The sequence below is a fragment of the Parasteatoda tepidariorum genome, chromosome 11, assembly GCF_982258835.1.
Source record: "Parasteatoda tepidariorum strain Cologne lab strain chromosome 11, Ptep-v5.0, whole genome shotgun sequence".
Lineage (NCBI taxonomy): Eukaryota > Metazoa > Arthropoda > Arachnida > Araneae > Theridiidae > Parasteatoda > Parasteatoda tepidariorum.
The window spans coordinates 67606697-67631779 of NC_141765.1; the positions used below are offsets into that span (position 1 = coordinate 67606697).

The 25083-nt window shown below is 25.9% G+C and overlaps 1 protein-coding gene across 9 annotated transcripts in view; it reads left to right on the top strand.

Annotated features, from left to right (window-relative positions):
- Positions 1 to 25083, top strand: part of LOC107437533 (voltage-dependent calcium channel subunit alpha-2/delta-3) — a 346295-nt gene that overhangs the window by 311663 nt on the left and 9549 nt on the right. For 3 of the 9 annotated variants that reach the window (XM_087155322.1, XM_087155314.1, XM_087155316.1), the window contains 9 exons: positions 459 to 491; positions 3242 to 3355; positions 3444 to 3556; positions 5531 to 5682; positions 6690 to 6725; positions 7318 to 7380; positions 20340 to 20410; positions 24022 to 24097; positions 24853 to 24905. In XM_087155322.1, the coding sequence (XP_087011448.1) occupies positions 459 to 491; positions 3242 to 3355; positions 3444 to 3556; positions 5531 to 5682; positions 6690 to 6725; positions 7318 to 7380; positions 20340 to 20410; positions 24022 to 24097; positions 24853 to 24905 (711 nt within the window). The remainder of the gene's footprint in view (positions 1 to 458; positions 492 to 3241; positions 3356 to 3443; positions 3557 to 5530; positions 5683 to 6689; positions 6726 to 7317; positions 7381 to 20339; positions 20411 to 24021; positions 24098 to 24852; positions 24906 to 25083) is intronic. The other 6 variants (XM_087155315.1, XM_087155318.1, XM_087155317.1 and 3 more) reach the window with 3 other exon arrangements.

Sequence of the window (25083 nt, forward strand, 5' to 3'; positions counted from 1 at the left end):
AATACCTTGAAACATTTAATTCTAAATAATTATTAAACAGTTAGTAAATAATTAATGTAGCTTTTGAATAAGCAATGCTTCTTTCTGGCTCTGTTGTATTATAAAAGTTGTGAAGTATAAGTTGGGATTTTAAGAATTCTGAGTAAGTTCCCAAACGAGAAACGTAATTTGTTAAATTTTTCAATGACTCTCTGATTGTGACTCCGCCATGTTCATTCTGTGACACATGTGACACGGACTGGACTCTTTCTGTAGATAATTTATGATATCATCACAATATTCATAATGACATAAGATATTCATTATGGTATAGAATTTTGTTTTCAGCATTCAGGAATGGTAAGTATCATCGAACCTGTGTTAAGAACCATACAATGGAGAGATACTTCATTGAAATCCAACTGTATATAACATTTATATATTGTAAACTAACCTTTATTCATTGTTTAACGCTAAAGCCCACTAGGTATGCTGCTGGCTCTGTTACCAAGGTAAAATTTATTTTCGTGTGCTCAGGTATTTACTACAGTCATTGCATTTAGTGTCAATATCATCATGCAATTAGCATTTTTATTTTACATAGTTTCTTTTATAATAACGCTTATTTATCTCAGTGTAATTATTTCCAAGCTTATATTTTGCCAGTAATTGAAAACACCCTTCCCCCAAAAATTTTTATATGATGCAAATTTAAAATAAAGTAGAAGCTTATGAAGAAAACACAATGCATACTCCAGAAATTTCTCTAAGGTACCTTTTAGAGCTTTAAGACATAGCATGACATTTTCCTTCATGTAGCTGAGTATATGCAAAAAGTTTCGTAATTTTTTCAACTTTTAGTTTAATTATTATACATAATGCAAAATTATGTAATTATAATTATTGTTTGAATTTTGTATGAGATAGCTACGAAAAGTAAAAATTTGAAAAGTACAAATTTGAGAACATCTTTTTTTTTTCTTTTATAAAAAGTACTAAAAAGTGATTGGCAATTCAGATCAAAATATTCATTATACGATAAACAAATTCGTGCATTTTGAGAAAAAACTTCGGAAAAATGAAATGGTTGAACTATTAACTGAAAATGTGTATGGAAATATTTTACTATATATATAATTATAATTGTAAAATGTTTTTAAATGTTGTCCCTTTCAGTTTTAGTTATCATTTTGTGCATTTTTAAATAGTGACGATAAGAAAAGCATATTTAAAGCAAAACTTAATAAAAATGTTTTAACATTATTACCATGTACAGAATTTTATTTTCGTTAATCATTAATTTTTATTATTATTTTTATTATTATATTTTCATTATTATATTTTTTAGTTAAGTGCAAATTATTATTTTCTGCCAAGCCTTCAAGATTAAAAATGTTATGCCAATTAATAGAAAATTAATGTAAGTGATAAAAATTCAAAATTGAGATTTTTGTGTATATGACATTTCTTATATAATGCGATACTTATTGCGAAAAAAAATTTTCAAAAGGTATATTCTAATCTGTTTCAGTCAGAAATTCTTAGCATTAGTAATATAAGGAAAATAGTGGTCAAGCCACTCGTAAAGCACTTACACTTTTTTTTTAATTCACGAAAGTATTTGCTAGATTTAAATACAGTTTCTTATAAGTTTATTTGTTAGATTAAACTAAATAATCTAACAAATAAGTATACGTCTAATATAACAAATGCACAATTCATTTAAGTATATTATTTTCACTTGCCACTAATGAATTTTTCTTTCACTATCTTGAAAGTAAGTATCTATGTAAGATGTATTTGTTGAATGTATTAGTATATTATGTTTTGACATTTTATACCATGAACATAATGTGGATGACTTTAAAAGTCGTTTATTTTTTAGTTTAGAAATTAATAAGTCTGCTTTGCACTCTAGGAGTTGCATATGTAAAACAAATTTTCATCTGTAACGCTTTGTATATGATTGAAAACTAGAATTTCAATGCTACGTGTACGATAAACCTACTAAAAATTATGGATAATTCGGCCGTACAAACCCACTATCACATTAAGGTTACTTCGATATAAATTTAATTAAACAATAAATTTAATAACAAAAATGTACCTGGCACCATATTTTATTTTTCGTTAAGTGTTTGAAATCTTTTGCAGAATAAAACATCTAATATATAACTGTTCTTCATAAAATAAAAATAAAAATTATTTATTATTGTACAGAATAGCTTTAAATGCAATAAAATTATTCAAAACTATAAGTAAATGAGAAATAAAGCATCAATATGACCAAAAAAATTTGTTTTCAGCGTCATTTGATAAATCAGAGTGATAATTAATGCATTTAATAATTGAAACATTACTTGTTGCATTTTTTTAAATTTCGAACGCTGCTTCGAAGAGTATTAATATTGGAAAAAGTAATTTCATTTATATATGAAGAGAGAAGTTTTTCAGGTGAAAAAACTGACATTTCAAATTAGTAAAAATATCTTTAGTACAAACTTGCTCCTTGCTAAAAAAAATACCAAGTATAATATAATGAAATAGGAATACGTCACAGATGATGTTGACAAAAGATCCAGTAAGCGTGCTCAAAATCCATCTACAGTTTGAGTAGTTGTAAGGGTTGGGTTCAATTTTTCAATTCAGATGCCTTTAACATTTCTAGTTACCATTAATATTTTCTTTACCTTTTACATTTCATTGCCGAAACATTAACCCTCTCTCTTTGTTAACATTTTTTAAAATAACAACAGTACGAAAATCAAGATAATAGACTTTTTTTAGCTCAGGCAACACTGTCATAATACTGACAGTTTTTAAGACTTCTAAATCTTTCCGTGAGGAAAATGAAATTCTAATTACGTTAATTAACTTCTCTCTCACCTAATTATTAGTTTAGATAGTGGGGAATTACATTAAAGAATAATAGTTTTAGATCTCATTAAAGTTACTAAAGCCAGTGTGAATAATAGAGAAACCAAAATAGTTAAAAACTAACAAAAGGGTTATTTAATTTTTATTTATTTTACAATGAGAAACATTCGAAATTTTGATCAAAGGCAACTCAGCCTGTTACTTAAAACATAAATTCAATCTAATTCACAAGAAAAATATGTATTTTTATTCTCATTTTGAAAAATTATTTATGTAACAATTGTTTGCTTTAAGTTATATGCTATTTGACTCATTACCTTATGAAAAAAAATTTGTTCTGTTTTATTTTTAAAGAAATTCTTTCTTATACTAATATTGATTTCAGGGATCGAATAATTGACATGTATGGAATAGTTACAACTTTTGTTGCTACTCGAAGTGGACTTTTACGGTATGATGATCATAGATCAGAAGAAGAAAAAGGAAATAGCACTGAAAGGTAAAGTGAAAAATTATAAACTTGCTAATTTAGTTCATAATTAAAATTTGTTTTTTTTAATCAGTATTAAATAATTATTTTTTTAAAGACCTTTCTATGAAACTCACACAAGGGCTACGGATGAACTCTTTTACAGAAGGGCTGTGGATTATTACCACATAAACAGTACAGCTTTTGTGTTTGCAGTTCCATTTGATGCAGGTATTTAAATGTCTATTCAGCTTTAGAAAGTATTTTATTTCTTTCGTAATTTAAAATTAATTGAAGTTATTTTAAGGGATAGATCGATTATGTATGTTAATCTAAAGTATAATAAATACTTTACAAATACGAGGTATATTTACATGTACTTTTATTTCATATTTTAAGTTCATCTTAATTATAGTTTCATTCTTAATATCATCTTATATAATTTCATCATGCTTTGCCTATATATATTTCCATGCCTGTTGAAATTTGGAAGAAATTACAAATTTTTATTACATATTTCATCTTAATTTTAATTTCATATTTTAATTTTATTTCATTTCATCTTATTTAATATGCATATTATTTGCATGTATATTAAAATTAAGACGATATTATAAATGAAACAAGAAGCATGATAATTTTATTAATAAAAAAAGCAATTCTATAGTTAAAAAAGTAGTTCTTTTTTAAAAAAATCTTTCTTAATTCTATTTTTGTAATAATTTTTTACCTTCTAATTATAAAATTCAAAACCTTTATGGTTATAACTTCGTGTGCTTCAAAAAGTATTTAGGTTAATACACTTACTTAGAAAAAACTACTTAAAAATTTTCATTTTAATTGAAGAATAACTTTTTCTTTGTAGTAAAATTCTTTTCTCGTGTATCGTAAGTCTGCAACTAATTATAAGATTCAGAATAATGGAAATAAATTACACATTTTAGCTGCAATAGATAAATATTTCTCAATATTCTGTACACTATTATATCTTTAGCACGTACGTTGCCGGATCACGTGATATCACGTGATTCGTATTATCGTAATATTGGCCGACCATTTTTGCAGAAAATATGTTCTCTTATGACAATAACTTGTTTTTTTTGTTAAAATATACTTATTGTAAAATTAAAAAACTGAAATGATTGCTGAAATAAGAAACTTTAATTTTTTCTTTATAGATACAGCAACTTTATAATGATAGATATACTATAACCACCTGCACTCAGCTGGCAATGAAGTTGTACAGCTTATATTTCTATAGCTAAAGTGAAACTAACACGTTTTTATTCACGATTTACTGAAGTCTCACACGACATTTAGATCATTTTAATGATCTAAATGTCTTCTGACATTTCATGATGATCAGACCGTTATGCTGATAGTTTTAAACAGTCGTAAAAATCATGTTTCAAAATTATGTAAATAAGGAGACAAGAAATAACTTGACCACTTATGATACGAAATTTCAATATTTACTTAGATATCACAACCAAAATTTGAAATAAACACTTAAATACCACTTTCTGCGCCACATTTATAAATTTTCATAGTGAATCACATCTAGTCTTTATGTAAACGTGATGCTGAATTTTCAGCTATGAGCGATAACTCACCTAATGATATTTCATTCCATTTCTTGAACTAGGAATTTTAAGGGTTACTATTATAAATTTTATGAAGTTAAACAATATGTACCAACCGAAATTTACCTTCAATATAGTTCATCTAGTACCAAAGTTGTCAATTTGTGTTCAAGTTGTACCAAACATTCATTGAATACAACTCTGATGCAAGAAGTGGCCTTAAAAATTATTAATGTGTTACATTAGCTCTGTGTGATAAGGCAGAATCCTGCTGTTGTTTGATTTTCAAATGACTTTTGTGGCCTTAAAAGCATCTTTAAAAATGAAATCGTGATAAAATTTTTGATTTTAAAATTCGTCAAAGTTGTTTATAGTTCCTTGTATCAATGACCCACGGAGTGAAAATACCACAAAATTAGAGTAAAAAAATCTGCATCCTCTTTATTAGTCGTTTTTAAATCTGCTTGGACAAATTTCATTAAAACTAGGAAATATTAATGTGCCATGAACTTAGAATTTACAATAAAAAAAATACTTCTGATGGATCCCAGTACTGATTTTGTAATAACAGTTGCATTTAACGGAATTTAAGAAGATATTTATTGCATTTGTTTAAAAATAGGTACTCGAAATACAAGTTTGGTAACAGCGAGCCAGGCCATATTCGTTGGGAAAGGCAAGAAGCGAGCTCCAGCAGCTGTGGTTGGAGTTCAATTGAAGCACGCGGCGTTTGTTGAGCGATTCTTCAACGTAACAGGAACGGTAGGGAATACGGTAGAGGAAATGTTTATTTCTTTTATCCCACATAAACATTTCCATTATATTAAACTATTTTTGTTATTTATATGCTCTTTTTCATATTTTTTCCTAATTTTATGTATTTTAAACATGTGTTTTATGTTAACTTTTTAGAAACCACCCAATTTGAAGTCACAGGTATTATTAGACATATCAAGTATTGAAAGCAATTATTATTCTGACCCTATTTCCGCAAAAAAAATTTCAGACTACTTTAAAATAGATATCATTCTAATTTTTTTCTTCTTTTTTAGTTTTTAAAATGGTAATTTTCATATGGCTAAGAAATATAAAACCGGGTGCTTCATAATAGATGATCCTTCAACGCTAACACTTTAAAACCCATCCTTAGAAAGCAAATTTAAAAAATGAATGTTATTTTTAATATTTTTATTTATGGAATTAAATGTAACACGACGAAGCCTCCGGTGGTAGATGAAAAAAAATAACATAAACGTAGAATAGAAGCAAAAACTATTCCCTCGATGATCAGTTACATTATATAACTTTAATAACTGCTACTTGTTTCCGATGCAGTATCTAATATTAAATCATTCAACTAATTTTTATTATTATATTAAACCAAAAAAATTTTTATAACTTTATATTACATTATAAACGTAAATAATATTTAAACATTTTCTTGGCCTATAAGTTTCTTTTTAATTAGATTTTTCTGAGACTAATATTACATAGCTGATTTACGTATTAAAAAAAGTACACACAATATACAGCAAGCATTGTGTTTAATTTTAAAACAAAAAGTGCACTAATAAATGAGGCAAGAATTAGACTTAAAAGACTTTTCAGCCTAAGAAAAAATTTTTTTTGGAAGCTTTACAAAATAAATTAAGAAATAGTTTAAATATCAAATTAATTTTCTTATGCAGCAAATTTTTTCGAGTCCTTTTTTAAAATTTTATTTTGAACATAAAAGAATATTTTTAACTATCTTCTAATTCATAATCATTTCGTTATTTTAGTGTATGACAGCATGCAAATACAAGTGTGCAGACAAAGTAAGTATATAATAATTTATAGTTTTCGGCAAATTTTTTATTTCTCAATTTAAATTATTAACTATCAATTTTAATCAAACATCAATTTAATCATATCACAATTTTAATTATAATCTAAAACAAACAATTGTAAATGAAACAAATAATCTCGCTTATTTCGTGGAATTTGATTGAGATAATTGAGGAAGTGACTTTTGACACCATTTTAATCGAAATAAAAATAATTTATTTTTTCATATTTAAGTTTATTTAAAGATTAACGTTTAATAAAAATAAATATTTTGCATTTAAGTTATATTTGCTATTAAGTTATATTAAGTTATATTTGCTATTGTTATATTTGCTGTTTAAATCCTATTATTTGCGAGATTATTAAAATTTTAAAACGGATTGATTATTAATGATAAGTGTGTTACTAACAGTAATTTCTTTTAAATTTTTTAAGTGCAAAAATAAAATACTTGTTCAATTTTTACAATTATTTACTATTTCGATTTTTATGGTTTACAATTCGTGACATTCAAAGTAGTTTATAATATATATTTCAGTATAATTAAAATGTATATCAATTTGCGTTTTATGTTTTTTTTAGCAAATGGACTGCTTTTTACTAGACAACAATGGATTTGTTGTTGTATCAGAAGTTCATGAACATGTGAGTATTTTTTAGAAAGCTAATTTGTTGCTTAATCTAAACGATATATTTCTAAATTTCTTCAAAATATAATGTGAATGAAATAATAGTATAATGTGCATTTCTAAAAATAACTCAAAGCAAAATGTTTCATTTTTATGAATTTCCACTTAAAAAAGGAAGAAAAATAAAATAAGATTTTTTAAAAAATGAGTTTTCTCAAAACACATTGAAGCGTTGCTCTTGGGTATCTCATTTATCGCAGTTAAATGAATTTGCCTTTTTTTTTACAATATTTCATACAACCTGTTTAATATTTTTTACATAACTCTGGTTAAATATTTTTCAAACTTGATTAACATGTTTCAATATTCACTTGATGTAATTACTTGCGTGTAATTTCTGCAGACGTGTGTAATGAATGAATAAGCAAATGAATGAATGAATTGCAATGCTTTGAATAAGCAAAGATGCAAATCCTGTTGACTGTTCCTATACTAAAGGTAGAAAATGAGGAAAAAGTCATAAACTGCAAAACCATTTAACTATTATTTCAGAAAAATTACATATTAAGCTAATAAAAATTGAATAAAGAATCGATTGTAATATGTTTTACGAATTTTTTCTCCTAGATTTCAGATAGCAGGCTTTGCATCTGGGTTACTTAAATGATTATAAAGTGTCTGCAATTTTAAGAAAATTTACACACATTGCATTATTCACTGAAATATTATAGGTGCCTTATAAATTTTCTCTTTTTTATTATTATTATTCAATAAACTTGAAAAAATTAATATGTTGAAATGTTGTGGGGTTCTAAAAGACTGTTTCATTGTTCATCATTTGACGTACGAAAATAAAAAATAATTCGTATAGAAGGAAGGTATTTAAATAATTAGATGTGGTTTAAAACTTTACATTTTTATCAAAACAAGTTGGTGCAAGAAAAATTTAGTATTTTTTATTTGGTACTTCAGTTCATATACTATTAGTTCAGTTTATAAGAAATATGCATGTTGAACTTCTTCTCACCTTCTTTGATTAGCTAATTGAAAGGTAAGCAATGACAGATTTATTCTACTTTAAACTCACAGTCTAAATTGTCGATTTTGCAGAAGAAAGATTTATAAAGGTAAGCCTAGCTGATTATTAAAAGAACTCGTTTTGCTTTTCTAATGCAATGCTGAATCTATTCTACAATTTTTTGCATGGTTAAAGTATTAAATTGGGATTTTTTTTTTAATCTGCAGTTTATAAGTTACTTTTAAACAAATTGAAACTTGTCTATAAAAGTGTTTGATCAATAACATTTGTTATGAATTGTTGCAATTTACAAAATAACAAACATTGAATGAATGAGAAAGGAAAATTAAATTATTTCATTCAGTGCATTATGTGGAAAAATACAATGCAAAAAATTAGAACTTTATTCAGATATTAATTGTTGGGGTAAATTTATTACGAATACTTTCTAATAAGTAAGGGGTTTGATTTGAAAGTTAGCTGAAGTAAATAATAATAATTATTGTTGAATGTGTTGTACTGTAAATGTTTTCATTTTGTTACAGATTATTTTTATAGCCATTACAGCTGAAACCGTAAAAATACTTTGTTTAATAAACTTAATATCTCCTATTTAAAAGATTAGATTTCCATACTTAAACGCTCTTTGGAAAATATGGTTTTAATTGTAAAAAATCACAAATTTCTAGCTATTTTTTTTTAAGATAAACATCTTACTTGTAAAGGTGATGGGTAGCTTTTCAGTAAGTCTTCACAGCATTTTCCTTGAATCAGAATTCTTTTCAACAAATTTTTTTATAAAACAATTATTTTTATTTTTAAATATATTAAAATTAAATTTTAAAAACATAAATTTAAATATAAAATTTACAAACATATATAAATGTTCTAATTTAAGAAAAAATTTAATTATTATAATTACAATAAATAAATTATACTCCACTGTCCTTTTTTTCTTTTAAAATGTAAGCAAATAATAAGTTACTTATGAAGTATTCTGATTTTTCGTCAGCTCAAATATGTTTTTATATGAATAAGCTCTACAAAAATGAGCTTTCAAGCAACTGTTTAGTGCGCTTTATTTGTTATGAAAATAATTATAAGTAATGTTAAGTAATTATTATTTTTTAAATAATATTTGAAAGTATAAATATAGATTATTAAATCCAGTTATTTCTACCTTATTTTAAATGAAAGTTATTTTAAGTTTGAACATCGGATCATTAGAATGCTAGTTTGATACATTTCAATACTAACAAATTGTTTATAGTTTGTTTCATAAGCTGAATGAATTTCATTTTGTTTTAAAAGAAAATGATAAGAATAAAAATTGTTAGAAGAATGATGCATGTTTAATAATTCGAACTAGTCAACTAGTTCTTAAAAAAAAGACTTTTTTAATAAATCTGAAGTTTTAAACTGGATATTTCCCTAAAATTATTGTTAAAATAGTAAATTACGGAGTCGCTGAAGAGGATACTTATGAAAACAAGAGTGAAAAATGTTATCCTTTAAAAGAATTATAAATTTTCATGATTTATATTTAGATATGATTTCATGATCATTTAGTTACCATTTAGCTAAATGGCCTTGTGGCTCCATCTCTTACTCATAATGTCATTTAAAAAACAATTCAAAAATAATAAAAAGCTTACAACACTTCCTCGCGCATGTAAAAAAGCGATTGTTTCATTAATTTAGCAATTGGAATTATTATCTCAGACATAATCAATATAAGTCTGCTTTATTCCAAGTATCAGACAAAGAAAAAAACTCAATTAATTATAATTATTTTGATGTTAATTTGTTTACTATTTTGACTTATCGAATCATCATACATTCAGGCAAAAATATTAGATTTTAAGTAATAAAGAATATTATGAATGAGTTTCTGTGTTAATTTATTTTCTTTTATTATATATTTTATGTTATTTTGTTATCTTCTCTCTCGCTCCTTTTTTGCGTTAAAATATTTATTTTCAGAGAAATGATGTCTTGAGGAGCCAGGAAATATCTTGACACGAATTAAAATGCTTAAAAACAATGCCATACTAAAGGTTTTGACATAATTAAAAGTGCAGTTTTGAATAATTATATTGTCATTATATTTAGTTGAAAATCAATTAAAAAACTTTCGTTCGTAAAATTCAAAGCTTCATTATCTCCGTTATTTGAACTCGATCTTTTAATGTTTCGGTTATTTTTTGTTGGAAATTTCTTTTTAAAAGTTGGTTTATTTATTATTTAAACAATGTATTGTATTCCATACCCCCATACTTTCTTTGTTAATTAATAAATCAGAATTGAGGTGATGTCTATGGTTTTATTGGGTTTAAAGATGCAAATAATTTATTTATAAATGCTTCTTCAAACGTCTTTCTGCGAAATTAAATAAATATTATAACTTATTATCATTACAAGTATAAAAATTATAAATTTTTAACTTTTATATAGATATTATAAGTAAAGTAATACAAATTATACTGTAGTAGCATAAAAATTTGTGAAAGGGTTTTGGCGAGCTTTATAATAGTAAGCCACACTTTATTCAAGAGAACATTTCAGGGGGAAAACAGCGCGATTTTCATGTGAATAGTAAAATGAGTTCTGATTATGTATAATGCCAGGCTAACTGGTGTAAAAAAAACTAGCAATTTTTGAAGAACCTTATTTGAAACAAATACTTAGGAGGAATTTGATACAAAACATTTACCATTGGAAAAGTGTAGCCTATCACTTCATTTTCTTAAGCTCTACAAAGCTTAGGAGTTTAATCAATATGAAGGAAATTGTGAATTGAAGTGTTTTTTTTTCTGATTTTAAATTTTAGAGACTTTGGTCTCTAGCCTACTAAGTAAGACCCTAAGCAGAAATATTCTGACAACTGATGAATGGAATGTACATTGTTATCTGTGGCTTCTTATATAATAAAAAAACTATCAAATAAATTGATTCTGAGAAAAAAAAGTCATATCTAAATACAGGCATTCTCACCCAATCTAAATTGGCATTCTCATCCAATGAATAGCAGCTTTCAGACTCCCTACTATATTACTATTTTAATATATTTATGTATTTAAAAGCTTAGACATGCCAAATTATTTTTTACAGAGTTCCTTGTGAAGATAGTAAAAATTGTAGCAAAAAAAAAATATCTAAGAACCATTATGTGAAACGAACTTTGATTTGAAAAAAAAATAATAGTTGAGATTGTTCTAAGAAATTTGTTTTTGGATTTTTGGAGCGTCTGCAGTTTATATCAAAAGTGGAAACGAAAAATCTGTTAATTTGGGAATTTTCTATTTGCCGCGTGTTGATTTTAATTTTTTAACAGCAATAGAAACAGCAAGTTACAATTGACAAGTCAGAAGTCTTTAGGAGAGCGTTTCTTCACTCTTGATTTGATTCTTCAGCCCCAAGACGAACCGAATTATTTAGACTTTTCAAAATTTCAACGGGAATTACCTCCTGGCATTCTTTTAAGAAGCATATTTTAAGTGCCCCATTAAGTAATGAAGTCTATGTGTCACTGTGTTTAGTTCTAAGCTTAATGAAGTAACAATGGTGACATCGGAAATTTGTCTCCATTTGTTCTGAGGGTAGAAAATCATTATTTTTATTTATAATTGGACAAGCCAAGCTCGCAAGCCATCGCCTTTTGCGAATTAAGACGGGAAAGTTCGCCTTTCGCTTAACAACAGAGCCCCGCTAGGGTGAAAGTACGTCTTAGCTTGGAACCCCACGAATAGATGACATCACATTCATTCGTGAGGCCTTTTTTGTGATAGTGATGACGTAGTGACAGGGATAGTGATGACGTAGTCCGTGACGTCGACCATCACTCCCCCCCCCTCTCAGCGTTTCAAACGTTGTCTTGAACTTAATCATTAATATGGCGTGTCCCATTAAGCGGAAAGTGATATATATTTTTCGTCAAATTTTTGTTACTAAATAGTTGATTTAACTACGTTACGAATCTGGTTTGGATAGAGAATAATCTATTTGTTGCAATAGCATCATTGATTTTTAGTTTAAGGACAATTGAAGTCAGAAAAAAATTAAGGAGTGGTTATTAGATTCGGTTTCGAAAGGTTGTTTCGACTTTTTACAGAATTACGATTTTTTATAAATTACCATTCGATTGAATAAGATTTGGTTAAAAAATGGATATGGTGAAAAGTTAGCATTGTTCCCAATGTTGTTTTATCATGAATTAAAATATTTATTTTGTTTATTTTGGAATTTACTTAACTTTTGAGAAATTTTCTACCTATTTGAAATAAAAACATTTTTTTAGAACCCTAACAATGTACCGAGTAGTCTGAACGCATTTGAAATAAGGCTTGCGTTGTCTGAAGTATTTCTTTAATCTCTATACGAGTCGAGTTTGTTTTAAACGAGCACAAACGTTTTTAAAACATTAATTCATTTTTTTCACAAAAAACTTTGTTTGCAAGGTTAAAAATGAAACATTGTACTTACTAATATCTTATTATTATAATTATTATACATTAAAAAATATAATATTAATCTTCTTTTCTTCTCATGGAAAATTTTATACCTATTTAGTGAAAAATATTTTTTTTTGTTTAAAAAGACATTGCACATTAAGCTTATACATTATCTGAATATCTCAATCCTTCTCTGAAATTCTAATTCTGTAACATTAGAAATTTTCGAAATAAGACTGAGATTATCTTTACCTATGAACTATCTAGGATGAAGACAATAAAAATGAAAAATTTGCATATATTTTGAGAGGCACTGTCACAAAATGTAGGTTATTTTAATGATCTTTACCCTGGTACAGGACAAATGTTTTTATGCTGGTCTGACTGTGGTGCGTTGAAGATTATCATATAAGAAAAATTAATGTACAATATATAAAGCGAAACGAAAGGAAATTTATTATAACTGTTAATTCATTAAAAATAGTCTGTAACAGTGTAATCGGTGTGTATTTAGTCTATAACAGTTGAATTAGAATGTAATTGGTTAAAAAAACGTGTTTTATAACTTATCATATTTTAAAAAGATCTGATTTTAACTAGATTCTCACTGAGATACATCATCTGAAATAAAATAACAGAATGAGAACAGATAAACCTTTAGCGGGCTACTATTTCCTATCATTTGCACTTGAACTGCTGCCTATTAAAATAATTTTAACCCTCAACGCATTGCAATCAGACTGGTAGAAAAACAGCAATTGTTTCACTTTAGTCTATAGTCATATACAATATATAAGAATTCTTCTTATCTATATAAATGATGGGATATTTCCTTAGAATTCTTCTCGGGCTATTCTAAATTCCCGTTAAAATTCATGAATCATACAGCCTGCATTTAAATATATTGTACTTTATTACGTAATCAGAACAAGAATAACAAACAGAAACAAAGCACTATTGTTCTATTACCATTCGATGTGTCACTTTTTAATACTTATATAAAACTCACTTATTGTTGTTACACATGTAATAATACGAAAATATAATTCACAAACATGTAATAATATGAAAAATTGAGTAATTATAAAGTTGAATTATTAATAATATGTATTTAGCATATGTATGTAAAAACATACTAATAATATATTTTTTACGCGCATCAAATGACATCTAATCGTTATTAATATCGAAAACCTTTTATAAATTCATAAACTTACCAACATTCTCACACATGAGAAATATGATAGTTTGCCTTTTTACTGATAATTAATATAGTTTTTATTCAGTATATATTATTATACTTGGTTAGTAAATTGCTATGTAATTATATTCTCTATAATGAGTCAATGGAATTAGATTTTTTTTTTCAGATTTATATTAGCTTGGAGCCCTCAGTAATCTTTTTTTAAAGTTTGAAAAACATGTGTTAAAATTGCAGACAAATTATTCTGCAAAAAAAGGGAATGGATAACCACGCTGTCTTTACCTGTAAAAGAGCTTTTTTTTCAAAGCAAAATCTCATTAAAAAACTTCAAAAGCGGAAACTATGTATTATTATTAATTTGTGTTTGATTATTAATTATTTTATTATTAATTTGTTATTTTTTGAGTTGCAAACCCACATTAAAGGCTTAAACAGCCTTTCTGACTCATTGAATTAATTTTGATTCATTAATAAAAAACTAAGGCGGTAATAAATTTGATGAAAAGTTAGTTAGAAGTTAAACTTCGTAAGATGGCAAAGAATGTCATAAAATTCGTGAACATCTTTCATAACCAAACTCATATTAAAGCGAAACTCATAATTAATCTTTCGCTTTTCTTTATTTTTTTATACAATTTAGCAAGTCTTAAAATAAAATTGAATGATGATATTATATCAAACCGGTTACTATCTATCCAAACTTAGACCCTTAATATATTTAAACAAACTATTTTGTTATTAAAATTAAACATATGTAAGTATATATTATGTATGTATGTATTAAATATATGTAATGTTATTAAAAACAATAAAAACATACAAAAGCAATAAAAACATAAGTTACTTCATTTTCAACAGGAAACGCTATGTTAAACTTCACTTCTATTTTACTATTGGAATACTTTGGGGGAGATAGCCAGTTTTTACATAACATTAACATAAATTATTCAGTAACTAACATTTTTTCTTTAAGTAAGTTAATAAATCTATATAAGTAAAGTCTTTTCAAAATTCGTTTTTCTAAATTTGATCATAGCTTTTTTTTTCAGTCGAAATTTGGCAATGGTAAATTAATGACATTATTATTAATGACATGTTCATTCTTTTTAACCAGGTTGCGTCATGAGAAAACAAAATATACTTAAAACTGTATAAATCAGAACTATAGGGTCATCCAACTAACACAATTTATAATAAAGGTCACAAATTTATGGTAATTAATCATAACGGTGTTTAAAATAATAAAAAATTGCATTAACTTTCACTGTTCAATGAATTTTCCGTCACACGTGTATTTGTCGCACAAACAAAAATTTAATGTAATTTAACCCCTCACTTTTCTTTCCTGTGAAAATGATGGGGAGAATTTTTGCCCCCTATTTTTCGTGCTTGCCATATTTCTGGGCAGAAGTGTTCAAAAGTAACACGCCAAAAAAGATAAGAAAACAAAATATATGTTTTGTATGTCCGGAACCATGTTTATTTCTCAATATATACACCAGATGGCAGTACATAACTTATCAGATGCTGTAGTTAAATTCATAGTTCTTAAAATGCTTTTGAATTCTTTAAAAAGTTACTTTTGTAAATGGCAACTACTTCAAAATAATACTAATTGTTAAAATAAAGAAATAAAATTTAAAGAAATTAAATTTTCTACTTTAAAGTCAGTCTAAATTTAAATCTTTTCGAGAGTTCAGAGATTTTTAACTAAATAGTTTGGTAAAAAAAAAAAATTTCTTGCACTTTCTAATTATTAATTACCAGAAATTACTTTCTACCTCATTTAAATTTCTATTATACCAACATGCTTACTTCGCACAAACTAGGTACAACCTCGTTCTATCTAAAATCATTAATTATAATTTAAAATAGAAAAAGATTTCTTAAAATTTAAGGAAATTTTATTTTAAAAGCCTATTTGTTCAGAATACACGTGGGTTTAAAAAAAAATTGTTACAAATTCGTAATTGAATCATTGATTTGTTTGTAACCATCAATGTACGAAACGCCAGCATTCCATCAAATACAAAATCATCTAATTGAAAAACGGGTATTTTTAGGCAAAAAAGGAAAACTAAGAATTATTCTATATTTTACTTCGGCATTGTGAATAATTCCTAAACATTTTATAAAATGACTGTCTCCTTAGGAAAAGTACATAAAAAAGGTCATGATAAAACTCTTTTTGAAAAGATATTTATTTCTCAAAAATCCAAACGTTGTGTAGAACAAAACAAAATGAAAGACTGTCCTATGTTACGAGCAATGCTGAAAACTCAAGCATTCTATAGGATACCGAGGCATTTTTAATAATCTCAGTTTTTCTTTTGATATTCTATTGGAAGCCTAAGCAATAAAAGAAATGTTTAAACGTTTCATACTTTGCCAGCTAGTTTTTTTCATTCGATAAAATGCCTAATTATTCTATAGAATACTGTATTTCAAACATTACCACTAACATATTGAATTTATTTATTAAATAGCGATGAACTTATGTACATCTTTGGCATGTTGCTCTTGACCAAAATTAGAATAATAATGCCTTCTCACACAAATCAGAGTTGTTTATCCAACAATGAGGCTTATAGCAATAATAGTTTCAGGTTTAATAGTAGATTTAATTAAGCGTTATTCGCATATTATTTTCAGTGCTGAGCGAAAACTTTTTCACTGACTTATTAAAATACTTTACAAATTAGTCTTATTTTTAATGATTCACTGTCATTTTTTTAAAAAAAATTTACAAAACTCTACTGAGCACATTTTAAGAAACGTTGAAAGTTTATTCTGATAATCTTAACTGTTCATAGAGAATTTTCAAAAACAAGGTAAGAAATATTCTATAATAATCTAATCAAAATTATTCTTGCAAAAATTAAACTGAGATTTTTAAGATTTTTTTTTGTTTGATATCTAGAAATTTAAATCTTTTTCAATTGCTATAAAAGCGTAAAATAGTGTAAATTATTTTTATAATAGTACTGCTATTTAATTTATTACAGAGTTGGCCACAAAGAAACATGTAAATATTTCAATAAATTTAATTTAAATTAAAATTTTGGGATTAATAACAGAATTTAGAGCTAGAAATATTAATTTTTGCTTTAAAATCTGAAGTTACTTAGACATAATACATTAGCTAATTTAGGCGTAATTGGTAGATTTACTATTTGTTTAACTTCTCATTCAATCTTATTGAGAAATTAAGGTAGATTTTGTGAGTTTCAGCTTTTAAAACATGTGAATGTTTAGGAAAATAAGCCGATAAGATTAAACTGATAAAATTTTGTCGATATTGATTTTCAAATATTTATTTATTATTTTTTCGAATTTATGATATCTTAATTATAATACATAATCCCAATAAGATGTCAGTATTATACTATATTATCTTTCACTTTTAAATGTATTACAGAATTTTTTTTGATCTTATTTAACATATTTATTAATTATATATAAAATGACTTTTAAAAAAGCAAGTTTTTACTCTGCAAATTTTGCAAAGAATTACGAATTCTTACGATTTCCAATTGAATTCAATGAGATTTATATCCTTTAAGACTTTAAAAATATTATTATGATAAAATAAACTTTTTATAAAATCCTAAAAATCTCAGTATATCTTCAAAATTACATTTATAATTTTATTTAATATTCTTATCTGTCAGAAGTATCAGAAGCTTGTGATTGAAAAGTCGTATTGATTTTTGAGGTAAGGTTTTTAGAAGAAAGTTTATTTCAAATCTGGCACACATAAAAGTTATTTAAAGAAAAATTATTGAACAGCTTATTATTAGTAAAAGTAATTTATGTTCATTTACTTACTAAAAATTTCAAAATCCCTTAGATATTAATTGCTTTTAAGGAGTAAATTTCTATAATTATAATAAAAAGTATTCCGTTAACTGTTCGTCATAAAAAAATAAAATTATATATATATATATATATATATATATATATATATATATATATATATATATATATATATATATATATATATATATATATATATATATATCAAAACAGGATACAACCCTTTCAACGAATAAAATTTCTTTCATCTGGCAATTATGTGACAAGTTGTTGAGTATTTTCTGTTATAAAATGTAGATTTTATTAAAAAGAATTATGACTTTAAAAGATCAATATTTTCTCTCAATCTGAATCCAAGTTAAAGAACTTAAATTAATGTATTTAAAGACAGTTTCCTGCTCAAAACAATGAAGCAATTAAAATAAGCTTTCTGAGTATGTTTTAGTTTCTAAATGTCAGTAATAATGGTATCACATGGATTTCACCATAATCACGTTAAACTTTTCACAAATACGTGTTTTGCTGTTATCCGTTAAAATAAAAAAAGGCATTTTTAGTCTTGTTCTTGTCAAAAGTAACGAGATATTTAGTTTTAGTTCGATTTCCATTGTAGTGATTTCCCAATATATTCCTTTCAATTTTCTATTCGAGATTCAATAAATAAATAATATCTATTTGGATGATTTGTTCCTTAAATAATGAATAAAAACTCATAGTCAATTAAATGAAGAAATAAAATACTTTTTCTCTACTAATGTAACCTGCAATGTTAACAGAAACGCAACTATACCATATTAGTAAAAAACAAAAATAAACCCTATAATTTAAAAAAAAGAAATTCAGTTAAGAAACAAAAGGTTTGAGAAGTTGAGGTTATTTCTTTCATCATTTTACAACATTAAACCACTAAATAAAGCTGGATTATAGCTATTTTCAGTTTTAGCGGAGTGTATATTGAAATTTAATTGCAAAATAGATGTGTAAAAATTTTGCATCAACCCATAACACGTAAAAAATTCCACTGACACATCAGAAATATTTTGCTTTGGTTTTTAATCAATTACAATCAATTTAATCAAGTCCCAAAAACATTTTTAAACCTTGAAATAACCACTTTTATAAAACCTCTTAATGTTGTCTCGGAAATGTTTTAAACATCACGAACCTAACGAAAGTGTTTTGTGTATTACTTAACCAATACAGTATAACAAACGGAGAATGACCAGCCATATAATCTAGTACAAAAGGGCCATGGCTGGAGTTCCTTGATATCCTTAAATTGGAAGCCTTTGGAAGCTTTCGTAAATCTTTGAAAGAGGGGAAGATTTCGTAAATATCTGGAAAACGGAAATCTTTCAGTTCATTTCGTAAAAGATGAAGATGTTCTGATGACAGTTTGTTTAAATAACTTATGTATTTGAAAGGCAAAGGCTTGAAAAAATTGCGATTGAATTTTTCTTCTACTTAACAAAATTTTGAAATCGTATCATGTAAAAACATTTTTTTACTTCTACTGCATTTTACTTATAAGCTGCAGATTGCTAACACCGCTACTGTATAGAGGTTGTATTACCACTGCACCACTGTATTTTACACTGTATAGAGGCTTTCCATATTAATTAGAAAAGTTTTTTTTCTGAAGTAATTTATAAACGTTTTTCATACAGATAACATTCGCATCAACAAAAAAAATTATAACAAAAATCATATGTTACGCTTAATCCCCATTTTTTTCCTCTGTGAAAAATAATTGTATTAATAAAGTAGTTAACGGCAATTATTTATTAAGTAATTAATGAAGGAATAAACGTAAACTGTCAAAAAAATAGCATAAGTAGCTTTTTTTAGAACATAAATATCAAATATTTGATGAAAGCACTAGCCCATTATTTATAGACATTATCAGCCAGTTTTATACGATAATGATTTTTTTTTCTTCAAATTTGTTTATGAAATTCTCCTGAATAAAATTCAATTTTTTTTAAAGTAATCTTTCATCCTTATGATATAATTTCAACTAAATTCTACTAAAGTTTTACTGGCTGGTCATAATAAGTAAACTATGTAAAATGTAAAAATTCTTTAGATTAAAAGGAAAATATTTGTATTCAAAATTTAAAATATCAAAAGTTTAAAACGGTAAAATTCTAATTATAATTTGTTTTACTTATAAATATTATGCTAATTTTTTTCCTTTTTTTCCTGTTTTTTTTTCTATTACAGGACCTAATTTATTTCACATCATTTTTTTTTGTTTATTTAAATTCCCCATTTTCTGTTTCAAATAATTGACCTCTCTGGGGAAAAATGTAGCTGATATTCCCTTGTACATTTTCTATAATTCCTTTGAAAAATTTTCAAAATCTTTTAGTGTGTCACAGAACATTAATTTGTCTTTTTAAAGATAACTTTTTATTGCATTTTATTTTTAATCTCGTGTTTCGCTTTAGCGCAATTGTTACAAATGCATTTTATTTATTCAACAGACGGGGAAATTTTTTGGAGAAATAGATAACGTCCTATTTGACTCGATGATCCATGGAAAAATTTTCCGCAGGTAAGTATAAAATTGTTTAATTTTATCTACTTACATTCAAACATTGAGCAAAATTAGAACCACTGGTGTGAGGTAATAGCTTAAACATTTTTGACAATTATTCTGTATAGCTAAACTAAATCCTTCTATATATTTCCAGCAATTGCTTGAAAAATCTTTTTGCGATACACTTGAACTAATAATTATATGCTGTAAATATTAAAGTATTAAATTGATGACGCAGCTCATTAATAGACATAGATAGCAGCTCATTAATAGACATAGATAGCAGCTCATTAATAGACATAGATAGCAGCTCATTAATAGACATAAATAGCAGCTCATAATAGACATAGATAGCAACTCATTAATAGACATAGATAGCAGCTCATTAATAGACATAGACAGTTTATTAATAGACAGTTAGAAGTTGATAAAACAATTCCGTTTATAAGTATTTCTTTCATCGCTAATTCTTTTTTATTAATACTGCCCTTCAATTGATAAATTAATTTAAAGCATGTCAGGTGACAAATTAATTATTTTAGCTCAAAGCTTTCAATTGCTAAATGAACTATTTCAAATTTATAGGGCATTTAAAGTATGTCAAATTTTCTTCGATGAATAATTTAATCTGGTTTTTAATTTTTAAAGTTATAATTGTTCCCATTTCGAAATGCTCTTGGAGTCTCCTATACATTTTCCTAACTATGACTTAATTTCTTAAAAACTGTCACAACTTCTAACTGTCAATATAGGAACAGAAATTTCCGCAAAAATGTGCTAGTTTAGCCTTGGAGGCTCAGGGGAAAGAGCGCAGGCACAGGTTCGAATCCCAGCGATGACTGGTCAGTAAGAATTCCGCACCCGGCTCGCATCAACCACGGCGCCGAAATAAAATATCTTGAGTGGTTGAGTGGCTTGATTATGGTTTAGAGTTTCCTTGACATTAGGCTACCCGTAGGAAGCTTTCTTGGTTTGTCTCTCTATGTAACGCAAATCCAACTAGATCCATCAAAAAAAGTCCTCCACGAAAGTAAATTTCTCTTAATACTTGAAGCAGGAATTTCCTTGCCTTCTGGATTGGGTTCAGAATAATACTGCTATGGAGTTGAACATTGGTAGTCGTAAACTCCAAATTGGGTCAGCTGCTCAATGACGGTTATAAAATTAACCCAAAAACAATATATACATATATATAAACTGTATTGCCGTTTTTGCTGGAAGCATGCAGTAAGAGTAATAGCAATTAAAGTACTTTCGAAGCACAAAAGCCTTTAGAAGTAGCTTGACTTCTAAAACACACCATTGTGTGCATTTTTTTTCATTGTTTGTCAATATAAGCATATTCTTGTTCAAATAAACTTAATATTTCATCTTTAAAACGAAAAATCCTTCGTCCTGCTGTTTGTTATCACATTTTCGAAATTCCCAGTATTTTTGCCAACATTTTTGCGTTTGAAGGTTATGCATTCTTGCTGCAGCGTTTATGTTAAATAAAAGTTCTGATGATCAATCCTAAGATTTATCAAATCTTAGGATTTATATCATAACCAGAACGAGTTTACCCCAAAATAAAATTTACCTTTCGAGTAATATCTCGGAAATTTCATTACATTACATCTCTGGAAAAGTGGAGATTATAAATTTTTGAAATGTGTTTTTTTGGAAAATCCATTTAGAAATAAAAATTTTCTTACACATTTTATGATCTTATCCCTTCCTTGCCTGTGGAATATATTCTAGAAAAGCATGCCGAAAATGGAGGGAAAAAAATTCCTCGTTAAATTTATTCGTTACAATCATCAAAATGTTAGAAATAGATTTGAAAGAAAAAGAAAAACATTTTATACGAAATTACTACAATGTTCAATATTTTCACAAATATGGGAAATGTTACTGGATTACATTAATTTCTGCTCAGATTATAGCAAAATAAATCACATGACATAATATTAAAGATAAATATAATAAATTAATACAACAATTTTATTATTTATATCAACTGTCATATTATTTATATCAACTACCAACTCCCCTCAGATTCCTTTGAACTGCAAAATTACAAAAATCTGACAATTGACTTAATATTGACTTCTTACTTTAAAATATTTAAAAATAAATTTTTAAGATTTCTAAGCACATTAGGCGAGAGGTTTTCTGAAACATTAAAAAATGTAAGTAATTTTTATAAACTGTTTTCAAATTTGTAATTATACTGTAGAAACAATGAAATGACAACTAAGGAAAAAGTCGAAAATTATTCTAGAAAATGAACTCCAAGTTTTTTGTTGAAAATCCATGATTCTTTTCCATTTATATCCATTGTTAAATTGAAGATGTAACCTCTCTTTCGCACCTTCTCATAAAAACCTTCTCATACAACAAATTCTATATGATATTCCTTTATGATTATTTAGTTAAATGATTTTTATCTTATTTCCCTCATTTGATGATAATTTATTTTCTTATGGAGTCTGAAGCAGCTTTTCCATGTGTGCAAAATTTTAAATTTTAAAAAAATCATTATGTATAAAAAGCTTTTAATGTATAAAAATTAATGTAAAATTGTAAATGCAATGTCAAATTTTTAACGAATAAAAACTAAAAAGGCATTACTTTTAAGAAATGTTAGTTTTCCCTTTTTTTTTAAATTTTGAACATTTCAACTTACGTAAAGCATTCGAATGATAGTGTAGCTTTTCTTTGTTTTTAAATTTGACAAGAGAATAATTTTTTGAACCATCATGAAGAAAGTGTGAAATTGCTTAACTACTTATTAATTCATTTTAATTTTGTAGGTGTTTTAGTAAATACAATATTTAGAATCATGTTTTTGAATCTAAAATAATTTTCAGGTTTTTATTAATTTTTTTGACATTCTGTATTGTCTTCTTAGTTAATTTTTATTGCGTGTTTTTCATGGAAAACGTTTTTAACTAAAACTATTCTTTTGGCAGGTTTTGTTTAACAATATTCCAATTCTTTTAAAAGTATTCAGCTTTAATGACAAAAAAATTGCAACGAATAATTGCGAGTTGTGAATTAATGTGCTCCCTAACTCAATTATTTCTAAATGTAATAATAAATTAATAAAAATTCCATGCACTACTTTTACAAATATATGTTAAAATGAAATAATTACATTAAAATTAAGTCAATTCTGTGAAATTACAATAAATAATACATATTTTCCAATGATATTATCTAATCTGGGATGTGAGTGTTTCATTTCAAAAGTACGTATATATCCAAATTTTGCACGAAAAAAAGATTTTTATCTGGTTAAAAATAGCTTAATACACAAGACCTTTATTTATTTTTTATGTGCTTTGAATTAGTTCCTGGAAAAGAACCAGACTTATTTTTATCATTATTTTTTTCATAATCATTCATCGATCGCTATGCTTCAAATATTGAATTCATTATTCAGATAAATTAACAATATATTACAATTTTCTCCCCTAATTTCAAATGATAATTTTTCCTCGGCTAATACAGTTATAAAAAATAACCAATGAAAGTAACTTTTAAATTATAAAATTAATTTTGTTTTTGTTATTTGATTTTATATTGAAACATTATTAGATGTTTGTTGTTCATCACATTTAAATGCTTTCTTTCTATTTTAGGGTAAAAATGTACGATTACCAAGCCATGTGCGTTGATATTATCGTGCCATCGGGTCCTGCGTCATTTCTGAAAACGGTAATTAAAAATTTATTCAACTGTTAACTAATTAGGGAATAGTTTTCATTTTAAATATTTTATGGAATTGACAAATTTTAATAGATTTTATTTGAATATATTAATCAAGATATAAAAATTATTGTAGCATTTTTTATTACATATTTTCAATTTGCACTAAGTTTTAAAATTATGTCAATAACTTTTGCAAAATTTTAGAATCAAAATATTTTAATTAGTTTTACAATGTAAAAGACAAATTAATCAATAGATAAGATTAAAATCTCGCAATAAACTATGATTTTCTTAATATATTAAAAGTAAAATTTACACATCCTTATATTGGGCACTATTTTTAATTTACAACTTATTATTTTTTTGTTAATTCATCATTCAATTCCATATGCTATTTTTCTTGCTATCAAACTAAAATTTATTTTCGCTAAGTACTGCAGCTTTTGCAAGTTACTATAGCTAATAAGGTTTAGCCAAAATTTTAAACTTTGGTTCAAAAATAATTGTCAATCTGCAACTAATTGAGCAATTTTTTAACATTTCTTTCTCTTTAAAAAAAGTAAAAAAATTAGCAAATTTAAAGGAATGTGTCTACTAATAAATTATAAGAGAAATAAAATAACTTTCTACTAAAATTAAGTTTTTTTTTTTTTAATTTTAGGTTATGAAAAAATTAACAAATTTAAATTTGAAAAACAAATATGCAACTTTCTTTTCTCGTTAGACATTTAGTTATTAATATACTTTTATTTCCTTTTCAGCCATTTTACCAGATAGGAAACATACTGTATTGGATATGGAGCAAACTGCTTTTGTAAGTGCATATAATATTAGAAATTCATATAAGTATAGATTGAACATATGGGGATAATTTTTTAGGTTTTTATTGATCCTCGTATCGGTATATACAGTTTATTCTTTGATAATTGGCCTAAATATATATTTCTGGTCAAATAATTAAAGAAAAATTATGCTCATATTATGCTCATTAA